We start from the raw sequence: 16,890 nt of genomic DNA, 5'->3' as shown, positions 1-16,890 counted from the left end.
ACTAATGTAAAGTGACCCATAGCAAGCTAAGATTAGAGGGACACCAAGGAGAGGCCTCCTTCAGCAGAGGAGGATCATCAAGCTGACTGTAATGGACTACCGTGGGGAAAAAAAAGAAAAATAGCACTGGTACAGGGCAGCAGTAAAGACTGAGGTGAATGGATACAGTTAGAACCAAAGTGAACAAAAGGGATGTTGAAATGCAAATACAGCTCTAACCAGCAAACCTATGATGATTTGGCTTCAGAAGCCTTTACTGCCCTGTTGTTAAAACCTGAGCTATCCCCGCATTCATAGCATCATTCCTCCTCTGCCAGATGCAGATTAAACATAAACATACTACTAACAAAATTTCATTTTCTGCTGAGCAAATATGACAGGCAACTGAACAGACAAGAGGACGATAAAATTTTACTGTCAAGGAAACGACTGCCAAAACTCTGCAGCATCTATACAATAAACTGAAGATATTAATCAATCTCACTTCAGACAGATTTCAGACTACCCAGGTTGTCAGCTAGTCAAGGGCTCTATAACACTTAGCTCATGTTTCAATTTTTAAAAAAATCATGACATTTGATTTCTTTTCACCTTCATTCTTGTGTCATCCTTCCCCCACCCCTCCTGTCCCTCCCATCCCAATGAGCCCCCATTCAAGGACCTCCCTGGCTTCTCACTACCACACAGGCAGTAAGGGACTACAGAAGTCACATCAAGCAGCTAAAATTACTCTAACAATTAATAAAAACTATAAAATCTTTCCCCATGGACCTAGAACTCCAGGAGAACACCTCAGATCCATCATTCTCAAGTAAGTCAACTGAGGAACTTTCTCCACATGTTCTTTCACATTACAACAGATCAAAAACAAGTGTAAGGAAACACAACCGAAGTTAGTTCTAAAGCCATTTGTTGGTAATCATTGACTACACACAGACCTTCTCAAAGGCAGAGAAACTGACAGATGCACTTTGCATGTGCTCTCAGGAAGCGCAGCAATGCACATAATTGCAAGCACCTGCCCCATTTCCACCTTCCTCCGTTACTGTAGTTTCAAGCAACTGGTGAAAATAATAATAATAAGAGCAATAATAACAGAAATCAGGAGGGGAAAAAAGCCACCCCCTTCTTAACACTGTCTGTGAGATAAGTTTATTACTTTTCTCATACCTCTACCGCAAAGTCATCTGATTTTACAGCCACTACTACCAACAGAAAAACTGCACAATTGCAATTTTAGGGTATCTACTTATCTGGTAGTAGAAATAAGTAAAGCAAGATGTCTAACTTGCTTACTACATACCAAGGAGGATGGGAGGGGGAGGGGCAGAAAGGACAAAAACCATTTGGAAAAAGCCTTAGCAGCTGGAAACCAATCTTAGAAACATGGCATGTGTGCCACAGCTATGACAGTTAGCATTTTACTATGGATTTAAAAACACAACACAACAAAGAATAAGGTGCATGAGTAAAAAAAAAAAAAAACTGGTAAGTAGATTTACTTTTAAAATATGTACAACTAAGTCCATGCAGAATTTGAAACAGTTATTAACATATTTTGGCACAATCACTTCTTTTCATGCTGCTGTGTAGTACTTTCACAAAAAACGCCAATTTTGTGACACTTTCTTGAGGAAAAAAATATGCTTACAAGAAGACAAAGATAAATATGGAGAATTGAACAAAAGGCATTGCATATGAAGAAGACATTCCTTTCATTGTATGTAAAAGAAAAAAAGGGTCAAAAAACCAAGATATATCTTTGTATCTCTATTTCCAACACCAGTGTCCAATTTATGTAAACTGAATCTGCAATTCCCAAGTTACCATGGCAATGTAGCTATCTATCTGTGAGAAAATGAATGTTTCACTTCTGGTTCTCTCCAATCCCCATTTAAGACTACAAGGAGGAATACTGGTTTCAGCACTTAACAACCTTAAAAAGACAGAAAAGAAAGGAATCATTTTCAAAACACAGATAATGGATACAAATTCTACAAAAAAACTACACCGACGATGAGACACTAACTTCCAAATCCTGCAATACCATTCACAAAACTGTCACGTTATTTTAAGGTTCCTTACTTCAGAACTGACTTTGTGGTCACCCAAAGTAACAGTAAAACCCCACAACCTGCTCACAGGAAAAACATGCCCTTTCCTTCCATTTGGTAAATAAATGACATGGAGCTCGTCAAAGATAAGTGGGAGAAAGACAAGGAGGGAAAAAGGATAAAAAATACGGATAAACAGTGAAATAGCTACCTCAATACAGCCAAGAATTCAAAGAGTTTACCCTCATTGTTTTAACCACAAAAAAGAGCCTGGCTATGCTGTATCTCTGTATTTTTATCACAGAAATCTCTTGGTTCAGCCAAACACAGTTTTATTTCAAATCAGTTCCCTCTGGCATTTATAGATATTATGTACAGCACACACAGATCCCTCAGCAGTGCACAGTATCAAGTAAGCAGAGTATAGCAGAGTATCAAGTAAAACACACACCCTGTCTTTTATGAAAACTGACTGAAGATACTGCTGGGGCTAGGACATGTCAAACTAGCTCTGCTTCATAGTTTCACTGTTAACCACAAAACATCTGAGGAACTAAAAAGAGTGTCTGAGTCGTCTGCAAAACAGAGCAGACCTGTGCATGAAGTCAGAATTTATCTTCACTTTCCTGAGAACTATCAGTTTGACAGACTGGTGGAACAGCTACAAAATAAATAATTTCTACAGTGGTTTCAGTAAATCAGACAAAAACCCCCGAGACCCTCCTCTATTACCTGAGCACTGTAGAAGCATTACATGCACAAGCATCCCCCCACATATTCTCCAAAGGGCCCTATACCAAATGAAGAGTTCTGGATACAAAAGCATTTCAATTTCACCTCCTGGATGGCAGGGGTAGTTTTAAGGGCAGGTTCCTACTAAAGCAAAAGCTCTAGCACACCCTTCTGTTTCTCAAGAACTAAGCAATTCTTCATTATTCCACACGCAGAAGAATAAAGTTCTCATCTGCTGCGCAACTACTAAAATAGGAGTCAAATTCTTGTTCAAATGTTATTAGACTCTGGGAGAAAATATAACTAGTATGATTATAGCAGCAAACTGTGAGTCAGGATTTGCTGGTGCTGTTCTTGTCTTTACCAGTAACCCCTTATGTGCCTACAATTAAAAAACTTAAGAGAGCACTTGTACAAACAGGCCACTCACCAGGTTGCATTTTACAAGATTTGACTGGAAGGCCTGTTGGAGGAGGAATATATTATGGTTTTTTCCCATTCTATTGTTTCATTTTATAGAACCTTGAATACTAGACCAGAACCCATGCTGCAATTTGCAATATTCCAGACACAAGTTCTCCATTTGAATGGATGACTACTATTACTCAAGATTAACTTGCCTCTCTTGCATCTGAACTCTTGCGGCTTTAGGGCCAATTTACTAATCTTGCATTGATTTTTAAACTGCCATATCTTATGCTGCCTTCAAACAACCTGTCCTCTAAAATGAGAAGCATCCTTTACACAGCACTAACACAGAGTTTCCATGTTTGACAGGGGCTATAGCTGAAAGCTTCCTACAGCCGTGTGAATATAAAGCTAGGAAACTTGGTTTTCCAATCTAAAACTAATGGTAATTATTTTTGTTATTTCAGGACTAGTCATCATCCTACAAAAAACATTATTTATTTCCAAATATGCTGAAATTTACCTATTTGAATGTATGAAAAGACGTCAAGCCCACATGAAGGCTTAGTCTCCATCTCTTTCTCGACATGAAGTTACTTTTTTTTCCATTAGCTTTAATTAATTTTTTATTTAAGATTACAGTATTTTCTATTAAATGACACAGCGGTACCACAAAAAACCCAAACGACACAAAAATAAATTTCCAAGAAGAGATTCCTCCTCCCACCCAAAGAAAAGAATTCCAAGCAAACCAATAAAACTCTCTCATTTTTCAAGGATTTTGTGGTCAAATAACCTGAATGACATAATATAATTATTAATGTGAATCTCAGTCTAGAGATAGTTGTCTTTTTAGCCCAGCTTAAGAGAAAGGGCTGTGTAGCAACAGGCACAGCTGAGGACTTATTTTTTGCAGGATCAGATCTGGAGCCTGGAAAGTTAGATTACACACAGATAAAAGCCAAGGAGTCACAAAGAAGAGATCTCACTGACTGGCTTCACCAAGGGGAATTACGATAGCATTGTATATCTAACAACAGAATCTCTTGGATGACAGCAGCAGTGAGAGCTTTCACTGTCCTTACATCAAGTTATCCCAGGTGTCAATGGAAAAAATATCTCCAGGTCTAGGATCAGCACAGGATCAAGATTCTTCTCTACTCCACCATAGCACCTTGGCTACTACATAAGGGACATCCCCACCATTATCATCATATCACTCAGCCTAGTTCCAGTAACATCTAACAAAGAGCAGAATTAGGATATTGTCTACACAGAAGTTCATAATAAAAAAAAACAACAACAACAACAAAAAACAAAACCAAAAAACAAACTGAAAAACCAACAGCAACAACGAAAAAATAAACAAATGAAGAAACAGCACACAGAAATTCTTTAGTAGTGAAAGCCAATAGTGCTCAGATATGCTCAAAGTATTTCTTCTGCCCTTTCTCTCTGACAACTGCCAAATACTATTTCAGGGCAACCAAAGGCCCTCTCATTTGGCTGAGTCATATGCTATCTAGCTATCAACTCTTCAGATAAGAACCATCTTTATGCCAGGCCACGGAAAGCAAGGGGAAAAAAAACCGCTTTTTTTGAAGTTCCATAAGCTTCTCCAAAGAGCAGCTGAGCGGGTGCTTTCCCAGAGTCTCTGAAACAGGGTTTCGGAAGTGAGAAGAAGGCAGGGCCGAGCTCTGCTGTCTCGAATGCTCGGCGGCAGCGGCACCTCCGGTCATGTGCCGAGCGCTGCAGGGCCGGCCGCGATGCGCTCTCGTACCCACGGCCCGGCACAGCACCCCGGGGGCTGGGTGAACCCGCCCCTGGACGTGCAAGCCGGCGTTGTGCTCACATCGCTGCTGTGGTTCGAACACGGCAGTCGCACAACGTAGAGCGAGAGCACTGACGGGCAGAGGCGCTGCCGCTAGCGCCCGTACAGGAGCGGTGGGCGGAGGCCGCTCCCCGGAGTCGGAGGTCCCGGCAACCCCAGGCTCCGTCCCGGCCAGGAGCCCCCGCCACCTCCCCGCAAGGTCACGCCGCCGGCGTGTCCGCGGAGGGGCCGGGGATGCGGGACTTGCCGCTGCTCCCGGTTTCCGCTTCCCGAGATGGCCTCCCGCTGCCGGTCCGGCCCCGCTGCCGTCACCGTCCGGCCGGGCCGGGGACCGAGCCCCACCGCAGAGGAGAGCCGCTGCGGGGAAACCCCGGGTCGCCCGCCCGCTCGCCGCCCGCCAGCCGCCGCTGCGAGTCCCTGCGCCGCGAGCACTTACTGAGCTCGTCCTGGGCGGCCGCGGCCATGTTGCCGGCTGAGGAGGGAGGGGAGGCGGCGAGAGACGCCCCGCGCCTCCCACCTCTCTCCGCCACCGGCACCGGGCCGGCGGCCGCGTCTGTTCTTCTCCTCCTCCTCCCCCTCCTCCCTCTCCACCTCTTCCACCCCCTCCTCCTCCTGCTCCCGGCGGCTTCCCTCGACACTGGCAAGCTCCCGCTCTTCTGTCACCACCAGTTTATATTTAGAGAGAGCTGCCGTCCCCACCGCCCGCCCCCGTCGCGTACACGGCCCGGCCCCGCCGCCGCCGCCCCGCCCGGCGGGCCCTGAGGAGGAGGTTTACGGGGGCAGCACTGACCAGAGTCCGCGCTGACCTCCATGGCGGCCGCGCCGGCTCCGTGCTCGGCACGGCGGCGCAGGGATGGGACGGAACGGGAACGGCCTAGGGCGCCCCCGCGCGGCCGTGGGGGCGCTAGCAGGAGGAGGGCGGAAAGCCCCGCCCACAGTCGGGGAAGGCCCCGCCCACCGAGCTCCACGGCCACGCCCCCCCGCCGGCGCTGCCGAGCCTCTCTTCCAAAGCCACTTCCCGAAGGAATAAAGCTGCTCGGTAGAACTCCTGCCCTGCCGTTCTGGGGTTACTCAGAGACACCACCGCACCGCATCTTTCCCCCAAACTCTGCCATGCCATGTGTGATCTCTGTAAAGAGCATCTTGGCAACATGCCCCAGCCGAGGCGTCGCGGGGGCACCTCTGGAAGCAGACGGCGTGGCGCCCGCTCCCCATCTCCCGTACTGCTTCCTGCAGGCGGCACGGGGGCAGCTGCTGACGTCTCCCGAAAGCTCCAGGGCCAGACCCAAGGCAGACATGAGCTCAAGCCCCAGGTGTCAGAGGACTAGCTTGTTTCTCGAGTCAGGAAAAAAAAGGTGGCAAAAGCTTCTGTGCACCATTTTTGCTACATCTGTGCAATGTTTCTGGCTGAGCTGGAGTTCATTTCCCCCACGGCAACCCTCACCTTGCTGCACTTTGTCCTGATAATTGGAAAGGTGCTGATAACACACCGGTGTTCTGGCTATTGCTGAGCAGCACTGGCACAGCATCAGCGCTGCCTCTCCAACATTCCTCCCTCCATCCAGGGGGCTGGGGGTGGGCAAGATCCTGGGAGAGGACACAACAAGGCCAGCTGACCCAAACTGACCAAAGCCATATCCTGTGGCATATGATGTCAGCTCAGATATAAAAGCTGAGGGAGAAAGGAGGAACAGGGAGCATTAATTTTTTATAGTGTTTGCATTCCAAAGCAATCTCTACAATCCTGAAGTCCCACTACCCAGGAAATGGCCAGACGTGGCTTATGGATGGGAACTAAACAATACAGTTACTTCTTCCTCTTTGCTTGTGTGTGCATAAATTTTCGCTTTTGCTTTAGTAAACTGCCTGATCTCAACCAACAAGTCGTTTTCCATCTTACTCTCTCTCCCATCCAGCTGAGAAGGACAAGTGATACAGCAGTTTGGTGAGCACTAGCCACCCAGCCCAGGCCAACCCACCACAATTTTTAAGGTCCTGGTCTGAGGAGTTCACTCACAGCGTCCGGTGTTGAGAGGCTGGGCCCTAATGAGTAATGAGCTGCAAAGATGTGGCCCCCTTTTTTTTTTTTTTTTTTTTTTGAGGAAGCAGATGTGGGACCCATCCACAACTGATGGAAATTATAAGCATTTATTATTGCAGAAAGGAGACAGACTGAGGAGGAGACCAGCCACATGGGAGGCACACTCATTTCTAGCTTTAAGAAGAGCACATACTCTGTGATGAGCTGAGCATTTTGTGGTGAATATTTGCAGCATCAAGCCCATATCTGCTTTCCTAAGAAAGGTCAAACACTGAGGTGGTGTTCCTGCTGGTTATACCAGAGTAGAGATGTAATCCTCCTTTTCAGGAGAAATCTTTGGGTACAGGACATCACAGGTGGCAGACCTGCTGTCAAAGCCACCATTTCAGGGAGCTGTGCATACAGAATCACTCAGAATCACAGAATGGGTCAGGCTGGAAGGATATCTGATTTAACCTCCCTGCTCAAGCACAGCCACCCTAGAGGACATGGCACAGGATTGCATTTGGACAGTTCTTGAATCTCTAAGGTGAGGGAGACTCCACAACCTCTTTGGCCAATCTGTTCCAGTGTGCAGTCATTTGCACAGTAAAGAAATTCTTCCTCATGCTCAGGTGGAACCTTGTCACCCTCCCTTAGGATACTTATAGACATAGATGAGGTCACCTATCAGTTGTGTCTTTGGGCAGCAACAGGAGGAGTGTTCTACATGATTCTGTGCCATGGAGGCGGTGCACCAGGCAGTTCCCAATGTGGAGCCAGTTAAATTGTGTTTGACCCTACCTGACAGGTGGTCAGACCCTGAGCTCTGCCAGGAGCAAGCCTAAACCAGGCACAGGCTCAGGAAGTATTTCAAAGGTTTCTTCCCTGGAAGAATCACTGGGGCTGGAAGGGACCTCTGGAGATCACCTACTCCAACCCCCCTGCCAAGGCAAGGGCCACCTAAAGCACATGGCACAGGAACGTGTTCAGGTGGATTTTGAATACCTCCAGACAGGAAGACTGTGACTTCCCTGAGCAGTCTGTCCCAGTGCTCTGCCGCTCTCAGTGTAACGTTCTTCCTCTTGTTGAGGTGAAACTTCTTGTGCTTATGGCCTTTGCTCCTCGTACTATCGCTGAAAACCACTGAAAAGTCTGGCACCATCCTCTTGGCATCTGCCTTTGAGATATTTACATGCATTAATAAGATCCCCTCTCAGTCTTCTCTGCTCCAGACTGAACAGGCCCAGCTCCTGCAGTCTCTACTCATGAGGGAGATGCTTGAGACCTCAAATCACCTGTGTGGCCTCCTCTGGACCCCTTCCACTATCTCAGTGTTTTTCTTGAGCTGTGGAGCTCAGAGCTGAGCACAGCAGATTAGACACGGCCTCACCAGGGCTGAGTACAGGGGGCAGGATCACCTATCGACCTGCTGGCAATGCTCTTCCTAATGCATCCCAGGATTCCGCTGGCGTGGGTGCAACGCAAGGGCACACTGCCGCCTGCAAGAACGGGCCGGCAGCTGCCCGTGACAAACCGGGCACCAAAGGCCGGTCCCGGCGCTCGGCGCCCCAGCAGGCCACACTCCGTCCCCTCGCCCCCGAGCGCGGGCTCTGTCGGGACCCGCCCCCTGTCGCGCCCCCGCCCTCCCGCGCCGGCCCCGCTGCCGGCCGCGCGCACGGCGCGGAGTGCGGCCCGGCCCCGGCGGCGGCGCAGAAATGGCGGTGGCGGCGCGGTGGTGTCCGGGCGGGCGGTGGGCGCTGTGTCTGTACCTGTGCGCGGCGCTGCTGCCGCGGCCGGCACGGAGCCTCACCGACCGCCTCTACTGCGGCCGCCGAGTCTGCTACGAGGTGCTGGGCGTCAGCCGGCAGGCCAGCAAGGCGGAGATCGCCCGCGCCTACCGGCAGCTCGCCCGGCAGTACCACCCCGACCGCTACCGCAGGGAGCCCGCGGGCGGCGAGGGCAGCGGGGCGCAGGCGGCGCACGAGAAGTTCCTGCTCATCGCCGCCGCGTACGAGACCCTCAAGGTGAGAGAGCGGGACCGCCGCCGCGGCCGGAGCCGCTCCGGTAAGCAGTCAGGGAGGGGAGGAGAAACACCCCGAAAAATCCTCCTTCCGTAGCCAGCCCGAGAGTGCGGGAAGGAGGATGGAGTGCTCTTGAAGATCCTTCTGTGTCTAGAATACATTCTTTTCACATTTATTTACTTATCTGTTTTATTTATCCATTTATTTATTTATAACGATCCGACTAGGCTTTATCTTGGCTGTATACCTTTAAAAGTAGCAGTTACTCGAGTAGCATATGGGATCTGTAAGGGAAGGCTTCTCAGGGCAAAGCATGTGTGACTTGGCAAAGATGGAATCCAGGAATGGAAGAAGGAGACGTGTAAGTGTTTTAAGGCTACAAGGGATTAGAAAAGGGAATTTTTTTTTTTTTTTTTTTTTTTTTTTTTTTTTTTTTTGCTGGGGGTGAAGTGGGGACGAGTTTGGAAGGAATTCAGTTGAGCCTGGCAAAACTATCTTTCCCATCCCGCAGTTACATGGAGGAAAATTATGAAAAACTCACAAGACATGAGAACAATGAGGTTTTGATTGGGCCTTCCATTGGACAGATTCCATAGCCCTGTAAACTAATTCCTTTAAGTTTTGTAAAGCAATTTCCTAATAGGTTTTTCATCTGAAAATCTTTTCCTGAGCAGTACTTATTAACTCCAGTCCAGCTGGACTTCCCATTCTGAAGTTAAATAACTTACTCTATGGATTTTAGGTGCTTGTGTGTTTTCTAGTTTTAAATGTCTTTGCACAGTGCCTGCCTATTCATTTTATGACTAAACATATATGTGCATGGGCAGATAAGTGTGAGAAATTAATAGAGAATATGAGAAAATGACAAATTTCCTCTATGTCTCATACTCCCTTGGGGTGCTGCCAGTTTTACAGAAGCATGGTCCTTAATGAGACGTAAAACACATGTGCAGTAGAGCAAGTGAAAGCAGGAATTTAAACCTGAATGAGTTTTTCATGTTATCCTGCAGGATGAAGAAACACGTAAAGATTATGACTACATGCTGGATCATCCTGAAGAGTATTACAGGCATTACTACCACTACTACCGCAGGAGACTGGCACCTAAAGTAGATGTCACAATAGTAATCCTAGTTACAGTGTGTGCCATCTCTGTGTTTCAGGTAAAATTTCATGTTTACATCATACTGCTCTCTGAGTTTCTGAACAAGAAGAGAAGTAGCGGCAGCTCTCATAATGTGCCATTTAATAAAAAGTGTCAGTGAGGAGCCCTGTTTCTCCATGCTGTGGTTCAGGTCTGTGTGGTGTTCATAAAAATGCTGAAGTCACGAGGTATTTTGCAGATTTTTGACTGCCCTTGGTACCTTGAACAAAGGTAGAGGTTAAGTTTCTTTTAATTTTGTTGAGACAAGGTGCATCTTTTCTGAAGAATTTACTTGGTTCTTCCTGGCAGGCTCAGAGTAGCTCAGGCAGGACTAGTGCCCCAAATAACATTGTCATTTTGTCAAGATGCATAAATAAATTTAAAAAAACCAACAGTGTAGCAAACTGAATTCAAGCCTCAATTCAGATGATAGGACCGAATATCAGGAGTTTACTAAACTTGTGTGAATCTCGCATTGCGGTGTATTTTAAATACCACATTGATGAAATCTGGAGAGAAGCAAATCCAGTTCAGCAGAGTTTACTCTGAAGGTGGTAGATCCAAGGCCAAGAAAACCCCCTGTGTTTTAGGTGAAAATGCTTGTGCTGTTGATGACAAGAGGACAAAAGTGCATAACTTCTCTTTAGAATCTTTTAAATCACTGGTTCAAAACATCATTAAAAATACTCAAGTTTAAGAGAGGAAGATACAGCTTAAGCTGTGGTGCAGGTAGGTCAGTGTTCAGTAGGATATTGGAAGTTAGAATATAAAGTATGTTGATCAGAATTTGAGAACTTGGAATAATAAATTCTAATGGCATTCATCCAAATACCTAATTTATCTTCAGATTTAGTAGTGGCCATGTTCATTTCACATCTTATTTCTTATTTTGTCTGTAAGTGCAGACACTCACTTTCCTGGAGTCCCAACTGCAAAATGCTTCTAAATTCAGTGTAAGCATCTGTGTAAACTGGTTTGCCCATCTTGCTTTCTGTTGTTTCTGCTCCTTGGCCTTTGCTAAGGCTGTATAGTGGGTTTATGTCTGCGCTTGGTCTTAGTAAATGGTGTGAGATGCGTCATGGTTAAAAAAGTTGTGTCAGTGAGACATGCTTGGATGTCCCAAGAATGAAAGTGAGCTGCTAACTTTTTCCCTCTTTTCCTGTCTAGTTTCTTCCGTGTTTTCCATGCCTGATCTCAGGTCATTTACAAGATGCTAGATGGGAGTAACATCAGCTCTCAGCTAGTCTGTGCTTCTTCTGTCTTCAGAAGGAAGCATTCTCAGGGTTGTGATGTACAGGGCTAGGAGTTGGACTTGATGATACTTGTGGGTCTCTTCCAGTTCAGGATGTTCTACAATTGTGTGTTCATCCGGGCAGTAAATTTCTGGTTTGTTGTCTGGGGTTTTTTTCCCCCATTCCCTTGAAATCCAGAGGGCAGCTGGAGATAGTGGAGGTATGTTGAGTCTTGTAAAGTGGACACTCTCAGACTAATAAGATTGTCACATACTTAGTTGAACTGTTTTAAAACAATTTTATACTTAAATATCCGTATACTATCTCCTATATTTGTAAATATAAGAAGAGAAGCTTCTGAGAATGGCTGGCACAGCCTGTTATGAACTTGCAGGAGATTGCCATCTACCCAGGAACAAAATTGTTCAGAACAGTGTCCGCTTGGCCTTCCTTGTCATCATAAATTGCTGTGAGATTCACTTGTATACATCCATTTTCCAAGTGCTTCACTGAGCCTGGAGGGATAGCTTCTGTGATACCACAGAAGTAGTGTTAACTTCACTTTTTACCCTTACTGTAATGTAACTGTGGTTAAAAGTGTGTGACAGCATTACTTTTTTCTTTTCCTGGCAAACCCCCAGATAGGAATGTGTCTGTATTAAAACATGGTTTTTACTTTTACTGTTTTTAAATTACAGTTCTTCAGCTGGTGGAGTAGTTACAATGAAGCTATCAACTACTTAGCATCTGTGCCAAAATACCGTATACAAGCTACTGAGATTGCCAGGCAACAAGGTTTACTCAACAAGACTAAAGAAAAAGGCAAGAACAGGCGGTCTAAAGAAGAAATTCGTGAAGAGGAGGAAGAAATTATCAAAGACATTATTAAAAATAAAATAGATATAAAGGGTGGTTATCAGAAGCCCAAAATATATGATATCCTCCTATTTCAGATCCTTCTTGCTCCTTTTTACTGGTGCAAATACATAGTTTGGTACTGTTGGTGGATTTATTGTTTCACTATTAAAGGGCAAGAGTATGGTGTGGAAGAGAAGTTGTATATCATACGAAGGTACATGAAATTGTCTCAGTCTCAGTTTGACAGCCTGGAAGATCATCAAAAAGAGACCTTTCTTGAACGGCAGCTGTGGATACGAGAAAACTATGAGGTGGGTAGCAGTACTGAAATTGGCCAGGAAATAAGCTTTCTAACACAACTTGAAGTATTAGAAAGCAGGCATGCTTTATTACAGCGCTGGACACACCCCAAGCATATATCCTCTAATCAAATATGTGTCGTGAAATTTTACAGTGGGGTATTTATTCCATCATGATTATACATATTCATTACAATATACTTCCTAGCTTATACATAAACATCACTTTTCCTAGAGCTAATTTGCATGCATCTGTGTCCTGCTGGAAGTCCTTTCAGGTTTCTAAAGGCTTGTCTGACAGGGTCTGTGATGGCTGTATTGACGAATGTTTCAATATTACAGGTGTCCTTTCCTTGAACTTTTTCTTCCGGCAAGTGCTGTTGCTTCTTGTTACATGCAAAAACACCACTGTTTTCCTTATTATCTGTTCATCCACTGGTTCCAGTTACTTTCACATACCTTTACCTTTTTTTGCTAATTAGTCTTTTAGGTCTATCCAGCAGCTTCAGGAAAACTGAAAATCTCTCTTGTCTATGTTATTTATCAGTAGCCCTGGTGGAAAAACTAATGTTGGTTATCCAGCAGTCCCAGGGCAATAAAAACAGTGTGCTGTTACAGTAGGTTGAAGACTGTTTGGAGAATAGACAATAGTAATAATTGTTAATAAGCATTACCCAGGTTGTCTGAAACTCCTATTTCATCAGTCTTCTAAGCTGTTAATTCCGGGCTCAGACTGTTTTGATTGGTTGTTTGTTATTGTTTTGGTTTGGTTTTCCCATCTGTCCTTTGATAGTTCTTTGGCCTGTGGTGAGTCGTAGACTGTTGCAGTGCTGTATACCTATTCAGGTAGGGATGGCATAAAAACCACCATTAGGCACAACTTCTACTCTGGCCATGGATAGTCAATGCTAGATAGTCACATATGTGATATGTGATTTTTAAAAATTCTGTGAGAGCAGAGAAGGAACATTAGCCACAGCATGGAATTTGCAGTCCAGAATTATTTGGGATGCTGGGGCATGGCAGGTTGACAAAACCCTTCTGTTATTCCACAGAGGTGCATCTGTGGGCCATTTGGGTGGGAGGTGTCTAAAGAAAAACATGGGAATGTGAACTTAGTCTGCTTAAGGGGAAAAGGATTTGGTGCTGCTGTTCTGCATATGCTGGGAAAAGAGATGGGATGATGGCAGGACATCCAAGATAAGAGAATGTTTCCTAGCAAACCCATCCTAACTGAGCACATATACATACCTGGCAGCTAATCCTTTCCTTACATCAACACCTATTGTACCGTTTTCCTCTTCAAGTTTGTAGAGTAATCCACCCCTGGCTGCTTTTGAAGAAACAGTCTGGAAGTCCCATGACTGAGTAGTGCTGCTGGTTAAAGTAGTTGTTAATATTGAAAGAGGTTGGATGGATATCCTGTAGTAGAGAAAAACTGCCCTGGTTTCTCATCCATGCAGTTTTTAACTAAGGATGTTTTGGTCACTGAATGTGAAAGAGCTGTATTTGCCACAAGTGAAGTCTTTTTAGCTCACACTTGTCTCCTGTGGTGGCTAGCAATTAATTTTCTGGGAGAAATACATGTCAACTGCACCTGTATAGTAATGTTTATCCAAGCTATTTTGCAGCTTTGTGACTATCTGAAAAGGAAGTGGTGTCTTTGTAGGTAATTGCTTTAATGAATTTTACCTGGTCACTTGTGTGCATTGAAGTTTTCAGTCTCTGCTGTGCCATCTGGTCATGAGTTCATCAGTACTTGTAGAAGGTGGTGGAAGAGGATTTTTTTGAAGCCACCTGGACTCCTGCTCATTCCAGTATTATTGGAAATGAAGAATAATCATGCTCTATTCTGTTCTGTTCTGCTAGTTGTGCTTTTGTGTACCACTGCTATATCCTTACTTGAAACGTAGTAATGTATTTTCTATGCTGAAAAATAATGCTGTAGTGTTTCTCCCCAAAAGCTTGTCTGTTCCTTCATCACTGGAGATGTCTATCTAAGTATTGTTGTTTTCCAGTGCTTTAGGGTGGGAAAGACCAGGAATTCAATACACAGGGACATCATAGAGCTTCACAATGTTTTTACTGTTTCCCAATGATTCTTAAAACCCTTATGATCACTGAGCATTGAGTTTGTGTATTCGTGTAGCCATCCATAATATATTTTTAAAATCTTGTTCATGCATAGTGGAACTCTAAATTTAATTGGCCTTTGAGTCAGACTAAGTCACATGACACTGAGATGATAAAATCATGGATGGTGTTGAGATTTATGCTGGCTGCATTTACATAAACTGCCTTCCAGAATAAAAATGCAGATACTGTTGCATTTTTGTGGGTGTTTTTTTTTTTAAGATTATTGACTCTGTTGATAACTGTAGATTCCATTGCGGTGACAGAATATTTCTTGACAGAATATAATAGTTTATCTTGTAGTACTGTAAATACTGGATGCAGAGATATTTGAGATATTCTCAGCTTTGTTGAGAACCTTACTTGGGAACAAAAAGTTCCATAGTGGTTTTCTGTTAGATGATGACTTTGAAAAGGGAGAACAGCTAAAATGAGGAGCTGAACAGTTGCACTGAACAGCATGTGTGCTGAAAGGGACTCACGACGTTAGCTTTTCAGAACATGAGCAGTTGCTTAGCGTGTATTTTGTTGAATTAGTTGAGCATCTACTGGTCTACCAAAAAAAATGTTTTGGAGCTTACAGTAAGGTTGTTCTGCTCTCAGCAGAACACAAAGCATCTTGGGCAGTAAGTAGTAGGCTCTTGGGCTGCAGGTGCTCCAACACTGTGTTGGTCAGGGGCTGCTTCTGCACTGCAATCCAGTCTTTTGTAAGAAAAATAAGCTGGCAAACGATTGAAGAATAAACACTTAGACAGACCCCCCACTAGAGGCTCAGTTAAGTGTTTCTTCACCCTTATCAGAAACTTCTCTTTGTCTTACCAGGTGTATAAACGAGAACAAGAGGAGGAGTTAAAGAAGAAGATGGCCATGGATCCCCGATGGAAGAGATATCGGCGGTGGATGAAAAATGAAGGACCTGGAAGACTGACTTTCATTGATGATTGAAGGTTGCTGAACAAAATGTGTGCTGTTGCTGAAAGTGATTTGCAAAACTTCTCATTACATCATTCAGAGTTTTGTCTGCTGTGGCTTAGCAGTGATCTAAAACTCAGGAACTGTTACATCAGGCAGAAGCATAATACAGGTTTACCATTTTTATAAATCAGACCTATTAAAACAGGCTCAGCCTAATGTATATATGCCATTTACTTGGGGATATCAGTGTGGAATTCATTATTCCAAATAATGTATTTTGGCTAGACACTTAATATTCATCATCAATGAAACCATAACTCTAGTCTTTCTGAAAATGTTTTTAGTTCAAACCTTGACAAGTCCCACTTTTCCTCTTTAAGCTGAAGGGTTTCTGCAAGTGGAAACTGAAAATGCTTATAAAGGATTCTGAAGCAAAGGCCATTTTCTGTTTTCCTCTCTTTCCCCCTACTTTTCAATCTAATTTCTAAGATGCCAAATTGATTGTTTTTCATGTAAACAATATGGGGATTATACAAGACTACTGCTATTCCTGCTTCATTTGGAAATGGATTTTATTCTTTGTGGGAATAAATGATGCATGATTGATCATCATTGTGATGCAAACAAGCCTTAATAATTTGTTCTAAAGAGTAATTAATGAAACAGTATGCTTGGATATTTTTCATCTTGTACATTGGATTATACCTGCTTGTTCAGAACAAGTACACCAGTTTAATAGTGATGATTAGTTTATTAAATATGACATTTCTTTCATCAAAGTATTGATTAAAGGGAAAAATGACCCTTTTGTTAAAAAGGGCAGTTTTGATGCCTTATGTAAATAAAAGTTTATATATGCAGACTTAATTAGTTTTAAATTCTAAATCTTAAGTATTCATTACATTTATCTCTTCTGATCAGACCTCTGAGTACTTAGAATAAATAATGCATAACAGCAGTCTGTGCTTTGCTCTGTAACAACCCAGGGCAGAGTTTCTGTGATTTGCTGGTAAAAGGATTTCTGCTACCTTATTCCTCTTCAGTAATTTTACTGGGGAAGGAAAGATGGGAGCATGGTCTCTCTCCTGTCATCACGCTTGTAAAAGTGAGTTCCTTAGAAGGAAACTGCTGAAAACAGTGCCTTGTTAGCTGCCTTCTGTGGAGATTGGTTCTGGGAGCACAGGTTTTGAACTTGCTACTCCTGACCTTTTGCACATTTTTGAAGTGTTTTTTCAGTTTT

The 16,890-nt window shown here is 44.2% G+C and overlaps 2 protein-coding genes across 4 annotated transcripts in view; one reads left to right on the top strand and one right to left on the bottom strand.

Annotated features, from left to right (window-relative positions):
- The window catches only part of ECPAS (Ecm29 proteasome adaptor and scaffold), a 57,697-nt gene extending 51,754 nt beyond the window's left edge, over nt 1–5,943 (bottom strand). The window contains exon 1 of one of the 3 annotated variants that reach the window (XM_041400174.1): nt 5,816–5,943. In XM_041400174.1, the coding sequence (XP_041256108.1) occupies nt 5,816–5,837 (22 nt within the window). In that variant the 5' untranslated portion in view covers nt 5,838–5,943. Of the gene's footprint in view, nt 1–1,827; nt 1,884–5,461; nt 5,601–5,815 lie in introns of those variants that run through there. The other 2 variants (XM_041400172.1, XM_041400175.1) reach the window with 2 other exon arrangements.
- A 2,744-nt stretch (nt 5,944–8,687) lies between these two features.
- Nucleotides 8,688–16,262, top strand: DNAJC25 (DnaJ heat shock protein family (Hsp40) member C25). The gene is made up of 4 exons (XM_041400190.1): nt 8,688–9,072; nt 10,080–10,232; nt 12,144–12,614; nt 15,558–16,262. The coding sequence occupies exons 1-4, from the start codon at nt 8,764–8,766 to the stop codon at nt 15,678–15,680; spliced, it is 1,056 nt and encodes a 351-aa protein (XP_041256124.1). The 5' UTR covers nt 8,688–8,763; the 3' UTR covers nt 15,681–16,262.
- The last annotated feature ends 628 nt before the right edge of the window (nt 16,263–16,890 follow it).

This window comes from Onychostruthus taczanowskii, unplaced genomic scaffold, assembly GCF_017590055.1.
Source record: "Onychostruthus taczanowskii isolate IOZ18803 unplaced genomic scaffold, ASM1759005v1 scaffold174, whole genome shotgun sequence".
NCBI classification, from domain to species: Eukaryota; Metazoa; Chordata; class Aves; order Passeriformes; family Passeridae; genus Onychostruthus; species Onychostruthus taczanowskii.
This window is presented reverse-complemented; position numbering and strand designations above follow the sequence as displayed.

Bases quoted from the DNA above. Each gene is read 5' to 3' on its own strand.
- DNAJC25 (XM_041400190.1), top strand. From the start codon at position 8,764: ATGGCGGTGGCGGCGCGGTGGTGTCCGGGCGGGCGGTGGGCGCTGTGT. The intron at 9,073-10,079 runs GTGAGAGAGCGG...GTTATCCTGCAG, and splicing joins CCGCGTACGAGACCCTCAAG to GATGAAGAAACACGTAAAGA. The intron at 12,615-15,557 runs GTGGGTAGCAGT...TTGTCTTACCAG, and splicing joins GGATACGAGAAAACTATGAG to GTGTATAAACGAGAACAAGA.